This window comes from Otolemur garnettii, unplaced genomic scaffold (assembly GCF_000181295.1).
Source record: "Otolemur garnettii isolate 467f Iridium unplaced genomic scaffold, OtoGar3 scaffold00138, whole genome shotgun sequence".
NCBI lineage: Eukaryota > Metazoa > Chordata > Mammalia > Primates > Galagidae > Otolemur > Otolemur garnettii.
The window spans coordinates 1,241,411-1,268,186 of record NW_003852533.1 but is presented as its reverse complement, the minus strand read 5'-3'; the positions used below and the strand labels follow the sequence as shown (position 1 = coordinate 1,268,186).

The following is a 26,776-nucleotide window of genomic DNA, read 5'->3' as shown; positions in this document are numbered from 1 at the left end:
TTTTTGAGACAGAGCCTCAAGCTGTCCCTTTGGGTAGAATGCTGTGGCATCACAGCTCACAGCAACCTTCAACTCCTGGGCTCAAGCGAGTCTCCTGCCTCCGCCTCCCAAGTAGCTGGGACCACAGGTGCCCGCCACAACGCCCAGCTATTTTTTGGTTGCAGCCGTCATTGTTGTTTGGCGGGTCCGGGCTGGGGATTCGAACCCGCCAGCTCAGGTGTATGTGTCTGGCACCTTAGCCGCTTGAGCCACAGGCGTGGAACCCAAATGTCATATTCTTGAAAACTTTTAATGGGTCACAATTTTGTTAAAAAGTATTTGACCTTTTATGGTTTTACTCAATTGCAAACCATTTTACATTTATAAACATGGATTAGAATGAGCAATCCAACGAGTATTTTCAATTTTCTATTATTTCCTTCTAGTCACTTCTTTGCCTTCAACATCTGTCCACTTAGAAACTGTATCATGCAAAGTTTTGCAACATGAGATAGTACTGAGTTCTTGTTGCAAAATGATTACATGACAAAGTTCTTCCTGTTGAAAAAAGTCAGTGAGAATACAACGTTCCCTTTTTGTCTTTCTGAATTCTTGTCTTTAGTGAAAATTAAAAAAAAAATTTTTTTCCCCAAGACTTCTTTATGTCTTTTTACAAATATGATGTCATACAATGGCAATGAGAAATCTGAAGGATGATTTATTACACTACTTTATCATCCTTCAAAGCAATTCCATTATTCTGTCTTATGTGAGTCTTTTAAAAAAGAATATATTTAAGAATAATTTTAAGAGTAATGATGAAATAATTCCTGGGAAAAACAAAACCACTAAGTCCCATAAAATATCTTAGGTTTACAAACAGGACCAAGAACATACAAAGAAATTTAACACAGAAGGACTTCAATTTTTTAAAGTGTATTTTCTGTTTGGTTTTTGGAAAATCTCAAAGAGAAAATGAAAACTATGAAATTGTTAGAACTACTCAAAAATGAACTCAAAAACTGGGTACAATGATATCTGATGTTTATCTACTGAAGGATAATAACAAAGAGCATCAAACAAATCTGAAAAAAGTTCGAGCTGCCCAATGCTTATGAAGTACCAGACAAAACTTACTTGATAGGAAAATCAACTAAGGTATCCAACTTGTCTCTCATGTATCGACTGTAAGAAAATCGCTTGAGATGTACCACAAGTACTGGAGGGAGAGACCATAAATCCAATTTCTTTGTGGCTTGCTGATGTTCTTTACAATTTGGACAATACCTAAAAATAAAAAAAAAAATATATATTTAAAGCTTGATAGAGGTACAAATGACTTCCATTAATGAAAATAACAGACAAAAAGCCCCACACCATGTCTGGGAAGCTCTACATTTATCAGTGAAAATTCTTATATGCCTAATAAGGACCAGGCTAAAAGCAACTCCTCTTGTTAATCTTTAGCACATTTTCCAAATAGGTTTAACCATTATAAATTAATGTGCAAATAAATATTCAAAGAAATGATTGTTTACATTTTAATATGCTAAAAAGTCATGGGTCAAAAATCTGTGCTAAAAGATAGTTATTAGAAGATCTCAAAACTTCTAGGCTCTAATGGAATAACAGCACAAAATAAAGCACTATAATTTCCCATGTTTCTTTCAAGATGGCTGTACAGCTGAAAAATTTTGGGAAAAAGTAACTGAAGTTAATAACCAATAGCAAAATAGCTATTATGGAAAATATAGTAATGAGATTAAAACTGAGCACTGTAATAACTCTTTTAAATGGACTATATTATATAAAGAATGCTGATTGTTATTTAAAATATCAAAGATAATTTAGTAATTAATTTTTCAACCTGACATAGCACACATACCTCAGAATAAATCCTCAAAATAATTAGAAACAATTATTTAACTTTGTTTCTTACCAGGGATCTTCAGCACCTAGCTTTTCTTTTGTTGTAAAAAGCTCAATGCAATCTTTTAATTTCACGAAGGGTTTTTTAGGAGGTTTATATTCCACACTTTCATGTTTTTCAAAATCCTAAAGAGAAGTATTTCTTGAGTTAAGAGAACAAATGAAATAAAACTCATTTTAGTGATACCATCTTACTATGAATAATAATGAAAACTCCTAAACTTTCTCAAAAGAATAATAAAGTTTATTTCAGATGACATTTATAGCTTTTGCTTCTAAATAACTCCTGTATGAACCTATATGGATGACATGTAAACATAAAACATGTTCAAAACCAACGATGAACCTTTTTTAAAATAAGGTATTTTTGCAAAGACCTTCTTTTCTAGTTCATGACTAATTTTTTTTACTGGCAAAATAAACATTTGTTAGGAGCAAAGGATGTAACAAAAATATGATTGACTCTGGTAATAAAGTAAAGAAGGAAAGACAAAGGAGTGAGTGGTGACTTACCTCAGCAGCATTTTCATCAAAGTATCTTTTTTTCAATTCAGGATCCCAATCCAAAGCAAGAAAAGATCTTTCTAAGATGGAAAACATTGTTTTTCTTTAAAATTTAATATGCCTTCAGGTTAAAATTACTATATTTCAATGTTAGGATATATACCAGAATCAGAATAAACACAGAGCAATCTTTTCCACTTGCACTAGGTGATGAGGACTAATAGCTGTTTTCTGCTATTTAAATAATGTGAATTTTTACAAAAGATATAAAATTTAAGCAAAAGTTCAACATCCATTTAATAAACATTGATATCCACCTTAGTCTACTTACATATTAAGGCATTTCATTTAAGATTTGAAATAGAAAAGTAACTATCATTTTCAATGATAGGGCTGAATATCAGATAGTTTGCACCTAAAAAAATAACATGTTCCATTCATTGAGTGTTAAAACCATTTTACACAAATACTTACCATCTAGCCTAAGCTGCCTGTCATCAAATCTTATATGCCTGGTATCATCTTTGATGTAGTTGATATCAGTATTGCCTAAGTTGTTGAACTGGAATGTAAACAGTCGCTTTTTGTGTCCCGTGAGTTGACCTTTGCAAGTTTCCTCAGTACATAATCCATTTTCAGAATCATTATCTCCTCCAACTGAATCTTCAGACTGACTATTCTCATTCTCTGAGGGGAGTTCTTGATCCTGGCTGGATTCATCATCTGGCTCATCTGTTTCCATTTCACCTAGTTTTAGATATTAGAGATATTTAAATAAATCCAATGTTACATTTTTTATAATTTTCCTTAGGTTTACAAAAGTTTTAGTTTTTTAATCCCCATCTTCTTAAGTTTTTCTCTGAGCAATAACCTAAGTGAAATTTTTTACAATTTAAAAACAAAGTCTTACTTGGTGAACCTTCCTCATGTATGCCATTTGGGCCATTCCCATTAATATTCTGGTCCTTACAGCAGTGTGGGGGTCCCTCAGTGTCTTCAGTGTCAGTAGATATTTTGACATATCGGCTTAAATAAAATGAGAAATCAAATAAGTTCAGTTCTACACAGGTAAAAACAAAGTATTCCATTCCATCAGTAAAATAAAACCTTCTTCATGCAGTAATAGTGGCCGTCCAGTAGATTCAAGCATAAGCTCATACTTAAGATACAGCCTAGAAGTGCAACTAGGAATTTGTTTTGCTCTCCTTTATTTCCAACTATCCAGTGAATACAAATGTTTTGGTGACACAGATAGCTTGCATAATGCTTAAGCCAGAACTTTTAGTGTGCTCGTCACCAGAGTAGTGTTCACTGTACCTGACAGCTAAGTTTTTATCCATCACCCTCCTCCCAACCTCCCTACTCCTTGGTCTCCAACATCCTTTATATGTCTTTATGCCCATTGTTTAGCTCTTTTTTTTTTACAGTTTTGGCTGGGCCTGGGCTCTAACCCACCACCTCCAGTATATGGAGCCAGTGTCCTACTCCTTGAGCCACAGGTGTTAGCTCTTATTAGTGAGAATGTGTAGTGTCTGTTTTTCCATTCTTTTTTTTTGAGACAGAGCCTCAAGCTATCCCCCTGGGTAGAGTGCTGTGGCACCACAGCTCACAACTCCTGGGCTCAAGTGAGTCTCCTGCATCCGCCTCCCAAGTAGCTGGGACCACAGGTGCCTGCCACAACGCCTGGCTATTTTTTGGTTGCAGCCGTCATTGTTGTTTGGCGGGTCCGGGCTGGATTCGAACCCGCCACCTTAGGTGTATGTGGCTGGCGCCTTAGCTGCTTGAGCCACAGGAGCCGAGCCAGTTTTTCCATTCTTGAGATATTTCTCTTAGGATAATGATTTCCATTTTCATCCAAGGTGTGGCAACAGACATTATTTCTTTTTATGGTTGAGTGGTACTCCACAGTATATATACAGCACATTTTCCTTATCAAATCATGGACTGAAGGACACTTACGTTGTTTCCAAATATTTGCAACTGTGAATTGTTTTGCTTGTCTTTATAAACATAATTAGTTACTTTTAGGGTTTATATCTTTCTTCTCTATGTTAAAAATTTGTGGCAAATAATTTCTCAACTTGAAAAGTTTATAAAAAAATCATTTAGATGATATATATTACTGCTAAGAACACTTTTATTTGTATAATGCGATCTTTACGAATGGGTTATAGAATTATAATAATTAGGTATGTAAGAAAGAATACTAAATATGTCAGCTATAAACGATAAAAGAAAAGGATTAAATAGTATTGCTGATTACCTTATAATTCAAACCACGGTTTAAAGGAAGGCAAAAAATGGGTTGCCTTACAATGTGATCAATCATGAACTAGTAGTGTAAAGAAATGAGGCATTTGCATTGTTAAGATTTCAGAGTACATATGTATTTTAATTATTGAGAAATTCTTATTCCTTCCAAACTTTAGGTATAAAATAGTTAAAGACTTCATGCTTCCTGGGTTTGAAATTACCATTGTGTGTTTTTACATGAATAAGAAAGTCGATTAGATCTAATTTTTAAAATGGCTGTTTAAGCAAAGATGAGATAATACAGTTGTCCACCAAAATATACCACTACCTTGCATGTTTGCTTTTATGAGCACTTTTATGTTTTATTCCCATATTCACTTTGTCCAAGTAGAACTGTCTGGCACTTACCACATCCTCAAAAGCAGGAGATTATAAAGCTTATCTTCAGTATTGTTTCGTGGTACAGCCATAAGAAAAGGCTGCCCAAAAAGTGAAGAACCTGTATGGTGGGTGTAACTTGAGTGTCTAAATTTTTCTCTTAGGCAAACAGGAATAATCACATGCTCTGTATCTTCCGTCCTATTGATGTTAATTTCAAACCTACAAGGATAAAACTGATCATGAATTTTCACAATAATTTTATCTTATTTCTTTTAACTATTTTCTCAAGTGGTATTTTACACAATGAATTGTATACTTACACATAAATGTCATCTCGTTCCATAATACTGCTAAGGTTTTCATCCATGGCGAATATTCTGTGAAATCTGTGATTGTATATATCAGTAACTATCATCTAAAAGGAAATAAATTTCTATTAAGCTGGTTTTAGAACACTGGAAAACTCAACATCAGTCTATACAGTCCAGCCCCAAACAACTCACCTTATCTGCAGGAACGCCAGACAAGGCAGACAGTGCAGCACACAGATCTAGTATGTTTCCAATTTTGGGGACAACCACTTTGTACTAAAAAAGAAAAAAAAAACTTTAATAAGTTTATTGGAAAAAATATTCAGTAGTGAGAATGACCTTGTGGTTGCTTCCTACATTCACCTGGCATTTGGCCCCCAGTGTTTGTCTCCAACCTTGCCATCATCCTGGCTGACCATGTCCACATGTGGATGATTTAGTCTAGCCTTACTGTCACTTGGCTCCTCAGTTCAAAGATCTACATCGACTTCTAGACCAGGAGGACCTTCTTCTTTCTGGAAATTCATTCTTATCTATTTTTGCTTGCACTGAGATTTTAGTCTCTCTCTCTTTCCAGCTCCCTACTATCTCCTTGCCCTTTTATGCAAGCTCACCCAGAATTTTCCACTGTTAGAGAACAGTGTGCGACAAATTTACAGCACCCAGTCTCACTCAACTGACCCGTCAACACATTTGCTTATTCTGTGTGTGTCAACACATTTGCTTATTCTCACATGTCTATCAGACATATTTAAAAATCTCTATCTAAAAGGTTTCCTGTTTTACTACTTCTCCCTTTCTATCAGCAGAATGCCCACTTTACTAAGAAAGCAGAAACTATTTGGTGGAAAAATCTCCAACTTCCTACACCCCTACAATCTTTTTTGAAACCATACAGATTCTTTTCTCTCCTTTAAAACACATGAAAAGACAGGTGTTTCTCTTCCCAACCAAGGCTAATCCTACAATCTGTGTTCTGAATCCTATCTCATTCTGCCTTCTCTGGTGTCTAAACCCAGCTATTCTTTCTTCTATTTTATCTCAACTGTTTTGCATAAGCATCAGACTATCTACAGGTCTCTCAAAAAACAAAACAAAATAGTCTCTCACTGCTCTAGTAATTCCCCTCTACCTATCCCCACCCCCCCCAGGCTTCAAAATAACTTGGTTAACAGTTAGCTATTCTACCATAACTTCCTCACCTCCCATTGACTTCTCAACCTACCTCCTAGCTTTTGTCTTCAACTCTTTAAATTTAACCTGTTTCCAAGGTTACCGATACTGCTACACAACTCAATCTTTACCAGTCCGTATTTTGCTGGCTGCTCTGTAGCATGACTGCTGACCGCTCTCCCTTTTAAGATTTTCCTTTCCCTACACCACCACCACTTAATTCTCTTCTATTGCTGTGATCACACTCTCCTTGTAAAGCTCTTCTACAGCGTTTTCAGAGTTTTGTCAGCCTTCTTGATCCTGGACGTTCTTAGAGCCATATCGCCTGATTTCCTCTGGCCAGTCCTGGATTATCAGCCTGCTATCCTTGTATAATTATTAACAACAGCCCCTTTTATTTTCTAAAGAGTTCTTTTAAGATGACAAATCACAGGCTCATCTGAGGCTTAAGTGATCTTATACTTGTAAAATAGGAACTACTGTCTTCATGGAGCTCACAGACTCTCTCCTCAGTGCATACTGGTGTCCCCACCTACATGCTTCTCACTGATGTGCACTTTAGGGTCAGCATGTCTGACACTCAACACAGGTTTGGGTCAGGCCACCACACTCAATCCACTCAGCACTAACATGGATTACTTCTCAAATCTGTTTTTCCTATGCATGATGTTAAAACAAAGAACACCACTACCTCTTCTGTTCTCCAGTCCAAGAAACTTCACATCATCTTTAAATAGACTTACACACCTCTATTTGTCACATTCAACCAGTTCTTCAAACAGCTCTCATGACGCTAATCTTAAGAGTTCAAGCCCTTGTCATTTCTCTGTCATCTCATCACTGTATCACCTGGGCCTTCCTTATCCAGTCTATGCACTAGTCTCGAGATTTAATACCCTTTAATGGTTCCCTTAATCTTTAGGGTGAGGTTCAAACTTCCTATCATGGCCTCAGAGTTGAGATCTAGCTGCTTACCATGTTAGCAACTTGTCGATTTGGAACTGGCCCACGTCCTTTCACCTTCAGCTCTTGGCACATGCCATTCCCTTAGCTTACTTCCAGTTTTTAACCTGCTTATTATAATCTAATCACCATCCAGGACTCAACAAAGGCATTACAGCCACACTGGGTAGGTTACTCTTCCTATTCATTCTGTGTTCTCCTGTGTTCTTTTCACACCAGATGACAAGCTTCTTGAGAACAACCACTAGAAACACCATTGTATTTCTAGCACCTTGCATGGTAGGAGAGGCCAACACATATTACATGTTCAATATGATTATTAATAAACGTCTATGTTTATTACTCTAACTTTGATGATGAAAGAACTCCTCAAACAGGCCGACTCAGCTCATTTCACTTTCCTTCCCTACTATTTAAAGTACAGTGTTAATGAGACTAACATTTTGTAATTGAGTTGTTAGTGCTTTTAAGTGGGAGGAAAAAACACAAACAACCCCATTTCACTGTTCTGACCATGGCTCTAACCTCCAGAAATCTTGGTTACCATGGGAAAAAAGTGGCAATAAAATTGAAAAATAATTTAAAGCCAGTTTACTGAACATTTAGTATTTACCTTATGGACTTCTGGGTATCCCCCAAAGCCCCCATACATAAGGAAAAGGGGAAATTGCAGTGAAAAGTACCAATAGTGCCAGTGGTACCATTAGTGCCCAATAAATATATATATTTTTTGAGACAGAGCCCTAAGCTGTCCCCCTGGGTAGAGTGCAGTGGCATCACAGCTCACAGCAACCTCCAGCTCCTGGGCTCAAGTGAGTCTCCTGCCTCAGCCTCCCAAGTAGTTGGGACCACAGGCACCCGCCACAACACCTGGCTATTTTTTTTTTTTGGTTGCAGCCATCATTTTGTTTGGCGGGACCAGGCTGGATTCAAACCTGCCACCTTAGGTGTATGTGGCTGGCGCCTTAGCCACCTGAGCCACAGGTACTGAGTCAAATATTTTAGTAAATAAAATTTTTGAATACTTCTCCATCATATATAGTTATACACACACACACACACACACATATAACCATCTATATAGAACAAAGGTTAGAAATGCAAAGATTTACAAGGTCTCCTATCTTCAAAGAACTCTTGGTCTAGGGAGAAAAGATTAAGTCTCTAGGTAAGTATAAAAATTTAGGGGAACAGAAGGTAGAAGCAGCAGCTGTATTTGCTGAGGTGGGTCAAGTGTCATAAAAGGACTAACTAATTTAAAAATAAGGAAGAAAGTATACTGTTTCACCCACAAATGTGAAATTATCCAATTAAGTATGCATTAGGCGATGGAATCAGGCAGACAATCAACACTAAGGCCCAGCACAGTGCTTTTGCACAGAATAAGCAATATGTGATACTTCAAAAAGTTACAGAACATTCCCTGAACCAAGTATTTTGGTTCATTAAATAGTTTAAGTTCTTAAAATGCCTAAACATGGCTGGGTGCGGGGGCTCACACCTGTAATCCCAGCACTCTTGGAGCCCAAGGTGGGTAGATTGCTTGAGCTCAGGACTCTGAGACCAGACTGAGCATGAGTGAGACCTCATCTCTACTAAAAATGGAAAAACTGAGGCAAAGAGTTGCATGAACCAAGGAGTTTGAGGTTGCTGAGAACTCTGATGCCACCGTCCTCTACTAAGGGCAACAAAGTGAAACTTTGTCTTAAAAAAGCAACGAAAAAAAGATGCCTAAACATTATGGGCATTTAAATATACTATTATTTTATCACATAAATTAAAATGTACAGTATTAATTTAGCTTCCAACAGCCACTAGAAAAAGAAATAATTAACATTAAAATTAGAATTAGAAAATTTCTTAAGTGTAGTTACTCTACAAAATCTCTTATACAAATAAATACCATCATTGAATTGCGTTTAAAGATTCAACACTAATTTTTATAATAGAGATTCAACACTAACTTTTTATAAAAATCATATAAGCTGGGGAAATAATCACTACTTACCTGCATAGGTTTAGCAAGTGGATCCATTCTAACTAAATAAACTTCCAAGGTTCGTTCTTTTTTCATGGGCAATGGAAGTGTCAAGTAACAGAAAGGATCAAATGTTACAGAAATCTTAGCACACTCAGGACAAACTAAAGTTGATTTGAAAAGGCCATGAAATATATCTACTATGATAGAATCATTTCGTTTTAAATGATTTTCCCAGGCTTCTTCCGCAACCACCTATAAGGATAATAAACACAAATTACCAAGAGGCTTTACAAAATCATAGCAATGGTGCCAATAATATCATTCAACTTACCTTATCTGGTCTCCCATCAGCATCTTTTAACTGTATGTATGGTTTCTTCCTAATTCTATTCAAATCCTCATGTAGTCCATCTAGCAGGAAAGCTAACAGCTCTTGACAGTCCTGCTGCTGATATCCAGAGAACTGAGGTGCAAAACGCCCTACTTGTGTCTGTAAGAAAAGTAAAAACTATAAAATCAGGATGAGGAGAAGCAGCACTGATTTTTTAAAAAGTGTACAGTTAATCTTTGTTGTTCATGGATTCCACAATTGTGGATATGTTCAGAGCAGTAAGAAAATTTGAGTCACCCCAAGGTATGTGTTCCAGCCTGTGTGGAACAAGGCTTTGCTCTGCCGCCCCGTTTCAGCTCTCCCGCTAACTATAGAACAAGTGTCCCTTTGCGGTTTATTTAGTGCTGAGGTGTTCACATTTTGTGCTTTGTTGTGGTAATTTCAGCATTTCAAACAGCCCTAAGCACAGTGCTGAAGTGTTAGGTGGTGCTCCCAGGCACAAGACGCTGCAATGTGCCTTACAGAAGAAAAAGATGTGTGGTGAAATGAGCTTCATTATGACATGAATTACGTGCTATTGGCCTTGAATTCAAAGTTAAGGACTTAATAATATAGTATATTTAGTAGGTGCCTTTAAACAGAAACACACATAAAACAAACTTATGCACTGAGTGGCTGATGAAAACGCTTGGAGGAATCAAAACCTATTATTTTCCCTCGGAGTGACAGCTCAGGATTTTTGCTACTTTTGTGTTTGTGGTAACTTGGGAACACTGCTGTGAATAACAAGAATTGACTTTACATAGAGACAACAGGAAATCTATGAGTTGTAGTTGTCTTGCACTCCCGATAAGCACTCAGCAAAGCTGATCTGTGACAAAATCCATCAACACATCTATTAGTCTTTGTCTGGTTTCAGATTTTGCTGTCATAATTGTTGTTTCACTATTTGTCATGGGATTTTCCAGATGTTAATTCTTAGGTCTGGGTCTTTCTGATGCCTCCTCCTGAAAATGTTTTGATAGGCAGACAGGATGAGTGAGACAGGTCCTCATCCTTGCTGTACTACCACACATAAACAATTACATTATCTAAAAGCATTTTTAAAATAATTACCCTACAAAATACAAAAGAAGTGTTCATTTGAGGAAAGAACAAGGAGAAAATAAGATAAAATTATGTACAAAGGATGGGAAACATGAAGACTTAAAATTCAGTGTTTTGACATTTTGCTCTAGAAATGTCACTAGAAAAAAATGACAAAACTCCTGGTGTTTGTGTGAGTACAAAGAGGAGGGTGCAGAGCAGTCACAGAAATATCTGTTCACAGTGACTTTCCTGGTCTTTGTGGTACTAAGTATTTTACTGATGAGCTGGAAAAGAAATGTAATTATATAAAAGAAAAAAAGTCAGATATCTAAAGCCTTTTTACACATAATTTTAAGAGAGAAAAATCTAAAAATGAAACTAATTAGAATGGGTTTGTCTGTCCTAGTTTGTCCAAAGTTTAGAATGTTAAAAAAGATAAATATAGGAGTATTTTGATTTGCTGTTTTAAAAATATTTTCTAAAAACATTGTTATATAGTTAACAAAATGCTGCCTAGTAGACATCTTTTATGAATGCCATTTAAATTACTTATATAAGTAATGGCTTAACTCTGCTTATACTCTTAAAAAGTGTAAAATTTCTCCTAAGTCTCACCTATGTACTTAAATTTTTTTAACAATATAAAGCTAAATTTCAGTTCAATTCTTATTTGAATAATAAACCAAGTTACTTAAGATACTGATTCTAAAAAATAATCAATTCATGAATATGAATAAAACTGAAGTCTAAGGATTATATTGAAAATACACTTAATATTTAGTGCTTGTTTTGTAGACTAGTTTTTCACCTCAATGATTTTTCAAACTTACAGTGATTCTCCAAATAAGTTCTTAAGAGTTAATGATATGCAGAAATTTACTCCTTTATTCATATAAAATACATTCTCATCAATTTTCCAAAGATGTACTGCACTCTAAAACAACCCATGAAAATGTTCACTGTTATGTCTTTAAAGTCATTCTTTTTTTTTGAGACAGAGCCTCAAGCTGTCCCCCTGGATAGAGTGCTGTGACATCACAGCTCAAAGCAACCTTCAACTCCTGGGCTCAAGCGAGTCTCCTGCCTCTGCCTCCCAAGTAGCTGGGACTACAGGTGCCCACCACAACGCCTGGCTATTTTTTGGTTGCAGCCATCATTGTTGTTTGGCGGGCCCAGGCAGGATTCGAACCTACCAGCTCAGGTGTATGTGGCTGGCGCCTTAGCCGCTTGAGCCACAGGCGCCGAGCCTAAAGTCATTCTTTACCTACTGTGTTTATTGCAAGCATACATGTCAAATATATTAACAGCAGAGTATAAATGTGTAAACACAACAATTCAGTAAGTGAGGTGAATGATATGTTGACCAGTTTGATGTGAACATTCTAGATTATATATAGAGTCAGCACACTGTACCCCATAAATGTAAAGTACACAGTTAAGATCTAATAAAAAAAGTCATTCTTGTACCACACCAGTGTTCTTCAATCTTTTTTTCATTTTTCCCTCCCTCCTACTCCCAGATTCTTCTTATACCTTTTAAAAAGAATTAATCAACTGCCCCATACTCTACCACGAAATTTTATACTATAGACATACTGTGTATCAATTTATGTATTATGTTTCTTTGGAGGGTTACAGACCATTGTAATAGCTACTATTTTTCATAACCCCTCCCAAGAACCAACTTTCACCTGCTTGGGGATGATACAGCCCATGTTGAGAATGCATTTACCACACTAACCTTAAAGGCTCTTGGGGTTACATAGCTGAACTTCCCAGACCACATTTGCTTGATTAGTTCAGCATAAGATTTAGCTATTTCACCTCTCATTCCTAAGGGATTGTCAAAATTCAGTTCTTCTTGGTACTTATCGTTGAGGAAATATTCAGTAAGTGGAGGTGTGTTGCTCAAACACTGCAAAGAACAAAATATATTTCCAAGTATAAGTAACCATATCTGCATTTTCCTTAAAAATATGTTAAAATAGAAAAATTTACTTGCCATATCATATAAAGAAAAATTTTAATGATGGTCTCTTGCACTAATAACTAACTGGTCAAAGAAAAACTCAACTATTCATTTCTCAAATTTCAATTCAATTACTTATAAAAAAATTCTAATATTTGTTGCTATAAAATCTGTCTTAATTTTAACCACAGCAAACTACTTGTTAACTAGGAGATAGGCTCAGAGTTTTCTTTACTTCTTTTACTTGATTGGTAGAAATTATGGATTGTCTACTCATCCCAGGCACCTGCAAATTAGCCTGAGTAGGTAAAAACTGAGATACAGTGCAAGGGAGAAATTAATTTAGTAGAAGCATTTACTGCTTCTATTGTCAATTCTTTTTTGGAAAGAGCAGCTTTTTAATCTCTCATTTGGTCAACCATTTTTAGAAGGAACAGTACAGACTGGCTGAGCCTGAGGAAACAAACTTTAGTTGTGTGAGCTCTAGGTAAGTGTGTTCTCACTTCTCCTATATCATAGTAATTCATTTTTCCTTTATGGCAGAATAAAAACTATGAGTAATTCTCCAACTCTTTCCCATTGTCAATTAAAGAATTCAGTATTTAAAATGAAACGATGACAGAAGTACAGTTTTTCCACTGTACTGAAATATTTTATTTCAAGATGGGGCAATTTTAAGTTAATAAAACCATGTGATTTGACCTCAACAGGACCCAATATTACTTTATCAATTAGGTGTCTAGACCATGCAATGGCTAAAACAGACATTCAGTCATCAGTAACACTTTTACTGCAGGAAGGTATTTGTCTTGGAGTCATGTGGCAAAGTGCTGTAAGAGAAGCCAGTTGATAGCATATAAAATAGTAGAAACACACTTTTGTCAGAGCCTGAATTTATATTAATGGAAATCAAAGTTTTTCAAAGCTTGCTTATAGGGTGGTGCCTGTAGCCCAAGGAGTAGGGTGCTGGCCCCATATACCGGAGGTGGTGAGTTTAAACCTGGCTCTGGCCAAAAACTGCAAAAAAAAAAAAAAAAAAAGCTTGCTTATACGTATTGCTATTAAGTTAGATAGGTTTAATAGCTATGAAAGGTTTAGCCTGCTGGATTTATACGAATACAATACAAACTGTAACTATATACCACATGTTTAGCTATAAAACTTCAAAATAAGCATATTCAACTTTTATTTTGATTTTTGAAATAAATTATAGGGCTCAATTTTGTGGTTTCAATGATAAATCAACTTATTTTTACTGAAACAATCATAATACATATCTAGGAATTTTCTACATAATAAAAATATTATTATCTAAGTTGTTAGTCAGGCCTCTACCTGAAGGAAAAATGGAGAATTTCTTATAATAACACAGAATTGGTTATTAGGTGATTTTTAGGAAATAAAAATAATATAAACAGTTAAAAATATTTGGGGTGGGCTATACAGACCTTTGGAGTAAAATAAATTATTGTTTTTACCAGACAAGACCAGTAAAAAAGTCTTGTTTATATGACCAAGAGAAAGGCTCTGGTGCAGGAGGCAGCTGAGAGAAAGGATACTCCCCTGTCTTTCTAACTTTTTTTATCTCTCAACATTTCTCACGATCTTATACTCCTTTTGAGTTTCATTTTCTCTTTTTATGTATTATATGTCCTTTAAATTATAAAACACAGCTTTGGAGGGAGGGCCAGGCAATCTAGAATACATCATGGCTGTACAGAGCATGTAAACGCTATCACTTAGCATCACTGATTTGGTGCAAATGGGATCAACAGTAAATAGTCAATTAGGGAATGGGGAGGTTAGAGAGGAATTTCCAAAAATTAACAATTAGTTTTCAATCCTTATATTTGACCAACTCAGGATTATGCTAAAACTTTAAGATTCTATTATTGTCAGTTAACACAATTATACAATTCATATAAGGAATCAAATTTGTGGCTTTCCCAAACATCTCGAAGAACCAAGTTGTACAAACATAAAAGACTATTGAACTTAAAAAAAAAATTACTGAACTTTATTAATAATTATTCACATGTGTCTTTATTTTGGTCAAAGCTTACAAGTATCACTGAACATTTTCTAGCTTTCCAAAGGCACCCAGCATGCTCTCCCTACAGTGTGCATCTAATCACATCTCTCCCTTGCCACAATCTTATAAAGGGGTTCCTTGCTTACAGACAGGAATCTCAAGTCCTTAGGATGGTCTGTCTTTTGCTTACCAATGTAGCGTCATCCTTTGCCAAAACCTTTACTTCATCTTGTTCTAGCCTTATTTAATTGTCATTCCATATATTCTCTCACTCTGTTGTATGTTTTCAATTTTAACTCTGTCTACTTAAAAAGGTACCGTTTGGCTTTACTAACTTCTATTAATTCATCAAAACTGAGGTATCCTGTTTGGCAAATCTCCCTAGATTCCCTTACACTGTTTTCTTCTGTACGTTTCCATAATGCTTACTTACTGCTCACTTTGATTATAGCACTTATTTTATAACATACTCACACTTTAATTCTTGGTTTGTTTGTCTTACCAAACACAGTGGCACCTCTCAGTGAGCATAAAAGATGACACACTTTGTATACATAGCTCTAGCACCGAGTACTACATGGCCTGGCACTGAGCATGTGCACAATAGATGCACGCTTACTAAACAGGTTTTTGCATATATTTACTCAAGTGTTTATCCTCTGGTTTTTTACTTTTTTTTTTTTCAATGTTTAGCGTGTGCTCCATAGAATGAAATATTACTAAATTAGGAAAAATATATTTGATTGTAACAAATTAATTTCCAAAGTACCGAGAACTTCTACCTAAATATGAAACCAAAAGGACACTACCCATTAAGAAATGCTCTGCCCTTCTGACTGACTTCTCATTCTGTCCAGTATCTGCTCTGTAGTGATCCACTGCTTTGATTTTTAAAAACTCCAAGAAACTGAGACTTATTATCACAGCATCACGTGCTGGTTTGAGAAGATTACAATTCAATATTAACCAACTAAATAAAAACAAAATACAAATAGTTTCAATAATAAGTAACTGCCCATTATCATTTATGAATACATAATAACTTATATTTAAATTTAAGTTTTAGCCTTAAATGGGCCCTAACAGGCACTCTATTTGTTGAACATGTTTTAAGAAACTCACTAGCTACACTTTTCTAATAATTTACACAAACACAAATAAATACAGAAATTCAATAGCCAGTCTAACTGTTCTACTAATACATAAATCATAATAATTTAAAAACTCAAGTGATGTCAGATGTTTCTTCTTTATCTTAAAAATATCATATATACTTTTCTCCCTCATCTTGAAAATACCATTATATTAGGGGTCAATATGTTCTTTTTTTTTTTCTGAGGCAGAATCTCAAGTTGTCACCCTCAGTAGAGTGCCATGGCGTCACAGCTCATAGCAACCTCAAACTCTTGGGCTCAAGAGATTATCCTGCCTCAGGCTCCCAAGTAGCCAGGACCACAGGTGCCTGCCACAATACCCAGCCATTTTTTGGTTATAGTTGTCATTGCTGTTTGGCAGGCCTGGGCCAGATTAGAACCTGCCAGCTCCAGTGTATGTGGCTGGCACCCTTATCTGCTGAGCCATAGGCGCTGAGCCAGGAGTCAGTATATTCTTAGTATAAAGACAAGTTCAAAATATTAAAGGTTCTCTTATGATTTTTGGTATAAATATAATTGGAATAAAGGTCAAACAACTAAAATATTTTCATGCTCCAGGTGATGTGTTAGTATGTAATGCCATCATTTGGTAGAAAAAAGAAGATAGTTTCTTAAAGTTGGTTATAACATAGTTTGAGCCAGCCACAGTGGCTTACACTTGTAATCCTGAGGCGGGAGAACTGCTTGAGTTTAGGAGTCGAGACTTGTCTGAGTGAAAGTGAGACCCCAACTCATTAAAAAAATTAAAAACCCAGCTGGGTGCTGCAGCGAGTGCCTGTAATTCCAGCAGCTTCCAAGGCTGAGGCAGCAGGATGCCTACAGCCTGAGTCTGAGGTTGCAGTGAGCTATGATGCCCTTGCACTCTGCTCAGGGAATAGGGTGGGACTCTGTCTCAACAACAACAAACAAACAAACAAACAAACAAAAAAACCCAAGGAAATATAAAGAAAAAAATGTAGTTTGATTTGAAATTACTTTATGGAATTGATTATTTGACTTTTCACAACGGGGTACCTTATAAACATGAATATCTTTGGCAATTCTAAGAAAATTTGATGCTTCGGCTGGCTGCCATTAAACTCGACATGTAATGACAATTTTCTTAATTTCAATAATAGAAATAATAACCAGGGTTCTGTAGTATCTATCTTAAACATTGTCCTATTATAAAAATGTCATTTTCCTATCAGCTGAGACTATCTCAAAGCAATTCCTTTCTTAAAAGACTTACGTATGTAGCCATAGAAAATTCCCTTTTTAGCCTTAAGACACTTTGCTGATATAATATGGACTAAAAATCATACAACGTATCTCTTACCTATGTGGAAACAGCTCTTATTCTCTATGCATCCTAGACTAAAATAGAACAAAACTCACCCTTTCTTAACATACATGGCTGTTCTTAGCAAAAACAGAATATACACGAACATATATGAAAAACAGAAGGGATTGTATAACAGTAAGTATGTCACTTCTGTGGCTACTTACAAGTTTGGTGACCATCTACCAGTCTCATGCTGTTTGCAGTTATGTCTGTTAATTTACTGGAGTTCAACCACCCAACAGTGACAATGTCAAAGCCTCGGTGTTTTAGGAGGACTTAGAATTTATCACCAATAACCTGGGGTCCAAATGTGATGCAATGTGATTGATCACAAAAACACAGATCTTAAACCACATTTTTGTTTATATCATAATTATAGTATCTAGAGTTGGTCCTAAAACTGGGTAAGACTTTGTAAATATCATGTTAAAAATAAAGCAATAATCAGACTAACATAAAGATTCTGTAGTAATATTTCTAAATTTTAATGTAAAAGAAACAAGGAAAAAAATTTACAGCAATAAACAGATAAATGTACTGGTTAACTATGTGAAATATTTTTACATTTAAGTTTTTCATGACCCTTATGCAAGTTTAACAGTGCACAAAATTGATAAGAGCACTTGAAGACTGATGGACTAAAAAACTAAACTTTATATTTAGTATATGGCAGACTTTTGGCATTCACTGATTTAACCTTAATGATATGACTGGTTGGGAAAGTTCAGGATATAAGCTATTATGAAAAGCTGTTGATCCATGAGGAATGGTAAGAACGGCTGGCGTGTGTGCAAGCCAATCCTTTAGTGAGCAGAAGTGACCAAGTATCTATCTGTTCCTCAAAGTAGTCTGTGGTTCTCTATTTGTCCTTGCAAATGAATTTTATATGGGAAACTGCAAGGAATGAGAGTATTCTTGAATTTGAATTAGGAGTGATAAGAAATATTCCTTACTTATTGTATTAAGATTGAAACTCTGCATATATTCCACCCCTTCTTAGGATATTCTTCCCCTCAAACAAATTCCTACTTATTCGTTAACAATTTAGCATTTCTTTCTAAATGTTACATCTTCCTCACTACACCTCAAGGAAAAACTAAGATTCCTTCCTCTGGATTGATGCCAAACCTTAAACTCCCTCCCACCACACGTGAGAGCAGAGTGCATGTCTTACTGTCTTTGCTCTGGGATCTTGCACAGTGGCTGGCATGCAGCTCAGTAAAGGGATGCCGACTGAGGAAAACGCATACAGTAGCAGCCCTTCCAGAGATGGAGAGCAGTGGGAAAGCACTCGACTGAAAAGGAGATCGGAGCTGCACCCTGTTTATAACTAACCCATCCAAAAGTTCTCTAAGTTTAAAAATTAAAGTCCCAATAATGCCTAAAGAGGTTTTCCTAATGAATGAATGTAACCACTGTGAATGCCCCAACAACTATCAAGATAAATCCATAAGTGAAAGTGGAGGAAAAAAAATTTTTTTTAAGGAAAATTTTTACAAGGACTGTTTCCCCAAAATCTTCAATTTCGAACTGGATATAAAAATTCTAAAGAGAATTCTTCTAAATAATCCAATGTCTCATCTGATGGACATTCTGTGATGTGGGTCAATTATACAGATCTTAATCTACTGCTACCCTGAAGAACTATTTTCAGAAAGAATGTATAAACCATTCAAATATTTTATAAAGTAGTAATTCCTATGAAAAATTCTCTAGGTATAAACATCTTCCCTTTATCTAAACATCCTAAAACTTAAATATTATACGAAATATGATTTTCTTTCATAATTACTTGGAAAGATGCAATGCACTGTACATAACTTCCCTTTATATACACATGCACACATCCTATTGCTCTTACATTACTTTCAAAAAGTTCTTACACTAAGTAGCTTCTAATCAATAAAGCTCATGTTTCTAGAGTTCTTTGAAAAAATGTAAGTGATATAAAGTCTCAATTTTGTATTTTGTTATAAAGTTCTATATAGATTTTTTTAAAACTGATGATGTCAAATAAAGCACTATATAACCAAATCTCAAGTCTGTAATCAACATATTTTAAAAATGAATAATTAATAGCCATCCCAATAACTTGTAATGAATCTGGAATTTCCCCAGTACCTGGAAAATAGCCAAAGTAATCCCCTTCAAAAAGAGAAAGTTGTCTTTTGTAATGCTGAATATGAACCACTCCCTTTCTGTTCAGGCGCTCCAGAAGCCCAATTCTCAAGTGATCATGTATGCTCACTACTTTAGTAAACCGGTAACTAGAACAGGAAAGAAAACAAACTTAATTTTTGATTACCTAAAGCTTTTGAATTGTGTAACTCATTTTGTAACTGGTCAAAATGTAATGCCACTCACCACCCTTTAAAAAAATAGCTACACCTTCTAACTGACCAATACTAAAAATAAAAACCCAATCTAGAATAGGGGATTCATTTTTATTTTCTTATAATTTAAAAAATAAAATCTAAAGTGATCCATGGTTAAAGTCATCATAGAATACCCTCAAGTATTTTTTTCCTACATTTTAAGGTTAAATTTTCAAATTTGCCAGTCATTTGTTTTCTAATTTGTCATGATAAGAACAAAAGCATTTTGAAAAGGTACAATATTGTAAAATTCCAAAGCGTTCTATTAATACTGGGATATTGGCTCTACTTCTGTAATGACACAGTAGATGATACAGGACGGTCAGGAAACAACTACAAATACAGGCCCGCCTCTTTGTTATGTAGACTGAACAAATGAGATATTTTAAGCCACTTAATGCTTTTATTTTTGTTACATTTTTTCTAGAAAATGCAATCTTACTACATTTGAGAGATCAAGTCTATAGATCTTCACATATTCTGTGGAAGCAAATGCAACTACAGACCTGTCTGCTTTCCATTTTCATTCTTCCTCAAGCTTCTAAGAAAGAACAAATTGGCTGGGTCCTGTGGCCATGCCAGTAATCCTCACCCAGAGTGAGGTCAAAGCAGGAAGATGGTTTGAAGCCAGGAATTTAAGACCAGCCTGGGCAACACAGCAAGACCCTGTCTCTATAACAAGTTAAACAAATTAGCCAGGCATGGTGGCATGTGCTTGTACTCCCAACTACCTAGGGGGCTGAGGTGGGAGAATTGCTGGAGCCCAGAAGTCTGAGGTTGCAGTGAGTTATGATCATGTCTGGGCAACAGAGTGAGACTGTCTCCCAAAAGGACAAAAAAGGAACAAATATAGATAAGTACACTATAAACAAACATAACTTCCTTATTTACTTTTAAAAACTTTTACTATTTTTTTACCCCCCTCTCGACTAATTAAGAGAGAACACGAACACTCTACTTAAAAATAATGGAATTTTACATAATGTAAATGTAGTTTTAAAGGCAAGGTTTTTGAACTGGGTAAAGATGTTCTAACACTTTGATAAGTATCACTAATCTGGTCTCTATGCTGAAGGCATGACTAAAGTTAAATTTCACTTAAAATCCCTGCTCTTTCCTTCCAATTCTATGCTATTTCCTCTTCACATACCACTTCAACTCAGTGAAGAATTGTCATCAAAATTCTCGACATGTGAGACCTGATGGAAAATATTTTGTTGGCTAGGAAAAAAATGGCAACACATTTTTCCTCAACAGGACTGAGAAAGTTCTGAGAAGTCTAAGTGTGTCAGAAAGATACCCTGTTACCTGCATTGAGTAAATTCTGTAAGTAGAGTGTCAATCTTAAAAAAGCCATGATTATGTAAAGACCATTGATTTCACCTTGTAAGTAAAAAGAAACTGGATAGAAGAATAGAATCTTATGATATAGAAAACTGCAAAAGTCTGTGTGATAATGATCATTAGACTATCAATAGGCTATAGGCTTCAGGTAAGGTATTTTTAAGTAAGGTTTAAAAACTACCAGCCTATTATAGGAATGTCTGATTTTATTTTTTATTTGTTTAGGTATTCACTTTATGGGAAGCATGCTAAAACCAATGGTTCTAATAATATTAAGAAATGTTAGTGTAAGTTATATTTAAAGTACTCAAGCTTATGAATTTGATTTTAATTAAGTTATTTCATCTCCTACTCTATTAAGAATTTAAAACTAGCTAACTGTAAAACGAAAGTACATATTATCTTTTTGGGTGGGCAAAATACCTCAAGGATTTATGAATATATGAAAAAACAGTGGTTCTTTTCAATTTCTTTATGTTTAGTTCCTTGCATATAAAACTCAGTAAAGAAATAACTTTGAATAAATGAGTATCAAGAACTGTGTGGTTTGCTGACCTTTATTTCTGAAAATGCATACAGGGACGGAAGAAATTTTTGTAAAAAGTTTAACTTATTTATTACATAATTAAAGAGAAACGACCAGCCATATAATTCTCTGTATCATTTCATTATGCTAGACACATAACTAACAATAAACAAGAAGCTGAGTTGAAACAGAAATTTAAGCATCATGTCAAAGAATAAACTATGAAAGTGTCCGATTATTTACATAATCAAAAAACTTTAAATTTATCTAAATATTTAATCACTCAACAAATATTCAGTAAGAGAAGATCATTACTTTGAGAGCCTCTGTAAGTACATAAATAATGTTCTCAAGTGATTTTTTTCCTGTTACTCACTGTGAAATCATTCAAGGAACTACCTCCATTGGTGGACTGGTACGATGTGTCAAGCTGTGACTAACACAGCAGCCCACTCCAAGTGCATTCAAATCAGTTACATTTGCAGGACATAAGTTATAATACTTTTTGGGCCTTATATATATTATAGTTCTTTGATTCTTCAGTTGCAAATAAATATATATGATGTGGTATAATTCTTAAAAATTATTGTGCTCTTCTGGAGTTTAGATGGCTCTGGAAATGTCATTAATCTAGTGCAGCTCAAGTTCCAAGTGTTTTTGGAACTACATTTCCTAATGCAGTGATTCTCAAACTACCTGTGTGGAATAACTAATTTTTTTTTTTTTTTTGTCATTCCAATGGCTACAGATTGTGACAGAAGATAACATAAAAGGAACCACTAGAAAAATGAAACTGAAAACACAAAAAAAGTCCCATTTTTTATTATTAAAGTTACCCTAGCAAATTGTTAGAGTTTTTGATCACTGACACTTTTTGCACTTGTGAGAAGCCCTGTTCTAGTGTGCTCACGCTCACCTGGGTGAGGAAGCTCACGCGTATCTGTCCTCACAGTGATAACAGTACTTGAGCGTTTCTACTAAACGTTGGGGAGACAAAAGAAAACTAAAGACAACCTTGGCTTTATGATTTTCACCATCTATTACATAATTCTCCAGGAGAAATGGATAGAAAGGGGAAAGTGTGAGAAAGACAACTGTAACAGTAACAGTACACAAAAAGAGGTCTGAAAGACAGTGAATTCTAAGAATTAAAAGTAATTTTGGCTAAAGAGGCAATCCAGTTTCAATTTTATCTATTAGATAAATGGGAGATTCGTTTCATCCTATCACAGTCATATTTGTATAAATAATAGTTGATTTTTAAAACAGTAAATCTAGAAGTAGTACACTAAGTAGACTGAAAGAGGACAGACGATGGAACAGAGAGACATTTCAACAGTTTGCACGAAGGATGCTGAAATATTCAAATAACGGACTATCAGGAGAGGACAGGACAATTGTAAGTGATAGTAAGAAGCAGTATAAACAGGACCGGGGACGTGTTTTTTGACTTGGGTTATTAGACGGATGATTGTACCTACAAGGAAATATGAGAAACAAGACAAGCAAGCTTAGTCTTAGTTTGAGCTACATGCAGTCTATCTTGGCAGGAACATCCACTTAACAGTTACATACTGGAGGGAGAGTCAGAAAGCAGAATTATGCTTACGACAAGCTGGGATTTGTCAGTATGCAGCTCACTGTCAGAATCTCCAAGGTGAAGGAGTTAGACAAACCTAGCAAGCAGGAAGCCAAAGTGACCCCATCAAAGCCATGTCTGCAGGGCGGCATGATGGTCACAGTGATAACAGTACTTGAACTTACGTACTGTCACTATGCGCTAAGCACCTCTTAAGCACTTTATCTTCATTTTCCAGGTGAAGAAACTAAGAAGTTTTTATCTAGGGTCACACAACTTCTAAGAAGAACTAGGATTTGAATCCTGGTAGTGCAGCTCCCAAATTTATGCTTCTCCCCACCATGCAATGTAACTGACAGACTGCAGTGAGATAAGGACTGAATGGGAGATAAGAAACTAGGGAGAAAGCACAGACCCTCCTTTTCAAGGTCATGGGTCCCTCTTACTCTACTGCCCCTTTACAATACTTGACTAGGCATCTGTGCTGAAAGGAAGACGGTGCAGAGGTGAGGTTACAGTACAGAAAAGAAGAAATGACGTAACCAGCCTCAGGGAGGGGGATACAGGTTATAGGAAGACAGGAGCATCATCATAATGACAGACACATTTTCGGTATGGCATTTGAAGAGACTACTGCTAAGTATATGAGGAATTTCAAAGTATGTTTTATTATACCAGTGGTTCTCAACCTTCCTAATGCCACGACCCTTTAATACATACAGTTCCTGTAGGTTGTGACCCACAGATTGAGAACCACTGTATTATACTATTAAAGATTTCTTTATAAACCAGCAACATTTTTGTCACAAATTTGCTTCATTTTGAAAACATTATTGAAAGCCTTCTGACAAAGTATGTAACACAGTACTTAGAAAAGTCTTAGAAATTATTCATAATTCTACACAGCATTATCTATATACCACATCCAGCTTGTAACAGAGGCAGTAAAAATAAGCATTATATATCACTCAAAATATTTCAGAACTGGCACACATGTGACAAAGCACTAACAGCATACAGAAGATTCTACTATGTGTTTATTGAGCGTATGAACAATTTTTTTGCTATGGCAAAATAATTTCTGATACAGGGGTTTCTGTGGTGGAAAATATAGGAACAAGCATGAGCTATAAAGTTACAGTTTGTACCTCTGATAACTATTTTACAATCAGATGAATAAAGCATGTCATATACTTTACTAAAGGAATTCAAAACCAAACTCAATGTCACTTTCTTGGTGAAGCCTTACTTATTTCCCAATGACTCTTTTTTCTTTGACTCAATGATATTTTGATGATAGTCCTTTCCATTGCATCACTTTTTTAAGAGAATGGGCCACATTACCTCACTGTAACCTTGAAGTCCTGGACTCAAGTGACCCCCCTGCTTTAGCCTCCCAGGTAGCTAAGATTATAGACATATCCCACCATGTCTGGCGAAATTAAAAAAAACAAAACTGTAGGTATGAAGTCTTGCTATGTTGCTCAGGCTGGTCTCTAACCCCCCGGCCTCAAGCAATCCTCCTTCCTTGGCACGAACCACCAGGCCTGGCCTGTATTTCACATTACATCTTATTTATTTATAATGTGCACCTTTATTAGATGATGAGCTAGATCATGTGTAAAGCAATGCTTGCACACAGAGATGCAATGGGTGTTTGCTGGATCAGTCAAATAAATTAGCTAATAAAAACAAGGAAACCAAGTAAAAAAACCAAAACAAAACAGAAAAACCCCAAGAAAATCAGTTTACTTGCTAACTCTTTTTGCCTTGGTCTCCCTCCAACCTTAGACAAACCTAATCATCTATTTTAGGTATCATGTGACCTGACATTGCTAGAGAAAATCTCAACTGAATAAATTTGTATCATTCTAAATTGATGAACACCAACCTCAAATGAAATCTCAATACTGCTAAGTAACTTACCCCTTTTATTCTTAGCTAATGGTCTGGTCTGGTTTTTCAGGACAACAAAAGCCATCACAAAATCTAGAAAATACTTGCATCCATAATCCCTTTCTTTACTCATACTGACACAGAAGGGTCCTTTCTCCAAATGTTGTATTGTAGGGTTTAGTCCTGGGACGTTTTTTTTTTCCCACAGATGCTGTCATTCCAATGCAACCCTTTCCATGATTTTAAATACCACCTACAACAGCCGTATTTCTATTTCTAGCCTAGTTCTCTGATTTTATATTCCACACAAGAATATCCAACTGCCTATTATCTCTCTGCTTGGATAGTTCATGGGCATCACAAATTGAACATGCCTAAAATTGACTCATAGATCTTCTCCCCACCACAAATCCACTTTTCCCACTGTGCCCTTCCTCCTACCACTCTGATCTCAGTAAATGATGAACAAGCTAGAAACTACTGCCATGACTTTGAATGTCTTCTCTATGCCAGACCACTACTTCAAACCATTAATGTGCCCACAGCAATGACTACAGGTCCCTGCACACGTGAATCTCACATATTTATGTGTTTATATATGCTGGAAATGTGGGGAGGTCAGACAGATAAGCCTACCAGATGGTCATGAGTCCTGCATAAAAAGTGGGTGTTACTATTTTATGTAGAGTGACTAAGGAAGGATCTGACTGATAACAGAGACCTAACGGAAGTGAGAGATCTAAAGTATAAATTCTTAGAGGAAGAACATGACAGATCTAGGAAGCGTCAAGCCTAGAGACCCTAAGGCAGAAACATTCTTGGCATAGGCAAGGAGTCCAGGAAGGACTGAGTGGAATGAGGGACATGACCGCAAGGAACACAGTAGGAAAAGAGGCAGCAGGTCAGATAACAGAGGGTCTGACAGTCTCTGTTAAGAACTATGGCTTTTGTTGAGTGAAATGAGAAACATTTAGTGTTATACACAAAGAGCAACAGCAAATGCTTTAAACCAGGTGTCCTCAAACTACGGCCAGCGGGCCACATGCGGCCCGCCTAGGACATTTATCTGGCCTGCCAGGTGTTTTTGCCGCCGCTGCCTGTCCTGCTTAGCAGCCGACTCATCCCGGGGCCCGCAGTCTGGTCCTCCAATGGTTTGAGGGACAGTGAACTGGCCCCCTGTTTAAAAAGTTTGAAGACCCCTGATAAATGTTCAAAAAAGATATCTCTGGCTGTTTTTTTTTAGGACAGACTATATGGGTAACATAAGGCAGAAGTAAGGAAACCAGTTCAGAGACAAACGCAATAACCAGATGAGATGGGCGAAGCCTGGAACCATCAAGGCCTTTTAACTCACTGATATCCAACTCTCTTTATGGGATCTGGCTTTGGCCTACTTCTTCAAACTCATTTTGTCCCACTCTCCTTCACACATCATTCCATTATTATTCTTTTGGCTCCTCAAATTTGTCCATTGTAGGGCTTTGTACAGGTTTGCTCCATCCTACTTCAGCTCTCAACTATTAACCTCTGTCTACTCTCCGGTCACAGCTGGGATGTCACTGCAGGTGGGCACAGCACCAGCTTAGACGAGGTGCTCTCAGGTGGGCACAGCACCGGCTTAGAGGAGGCACTCTCAGGTGGGCACAGCACCGGCTTAGAGGAGGCACTCTCAGGTGGGCACAG

At 36.2% G+C, this 26,776-nt stretch overlaps 1 protein-coding gene across 5 annotated transcripts in view; it reads right to left on the bottom strand.

The window, feature by feature from the left end:
* The window catches only part of USP15 (ubiquitin specific peptidase 15), a 128,764-nt gene that overhangs the window by 10,039 nt on the left and 91,949 nt on the right, over nucleotides 1-26,776 (bottom strand). For 2 of the 5 annotated variants that reach the window (XM_023518402.1, XM_023518403.1), the window contains 12 exons: nucleotides 19,495-19,640; nucleotides 12,636-12,809; nucleotides 9,806-9,964; nucleotides 9,502-9,726; nucleotides 5,550-5,633; nucleotides 5,367-5,461; nucleotides 5,074-5,265; nucleotides 3,323-3,438; nucleotides 2,887-3,159; nucleotides 2,422-2,492; nucleotides 1,919-2,034; nucleotides 1,117-1,266 (listed from right to left, as the gene is read on the bottom strand). In XM_023518402.1, coding sequence (XP_023374170.1) covers nucleotides 1,117-1,266; nucleotides 1,919-2,034; nucleotides 2,422-2,492; nucleotides 2,887-3,159; nucleotides 3,323-3,438; nucleotides 5,074-5,265; nucleotides 5,367-5,461; nucleotides 5,550-5,633; nucleotides 9,502-9,726; nucleotides 9,806-9,964; nucleotides 12,636-12,725 — 1,571 coding nt within the window. In that variant the 5' untranslated portion in view covers nucleotides 12,726-12,809; nucleotides 19,495-19,640. Of the gene's footprint in view, nucleotides 1-1,116; nucleotides 1,267-1,918; nucleotides 2,035-2,421; nucleotides 2,493-2,886; nucleotides 3,160-3,322; nucleotides 3,439-5,073; nucleotides 5,266-5,366; nucleotides 5,462-5,549; nucleotides 5,634-9,501; nucleotides 9,727-9,805; nucleotides 9,965-12,635; nucleotides 12,810-19,494; nucleotides 19,641-26,776 lie in introns of those variants that run through there. The other 3 variants (XM_003798524.2, XM_003798525.3, XR_002775435.1) reach the window with 2 other exon arrangements.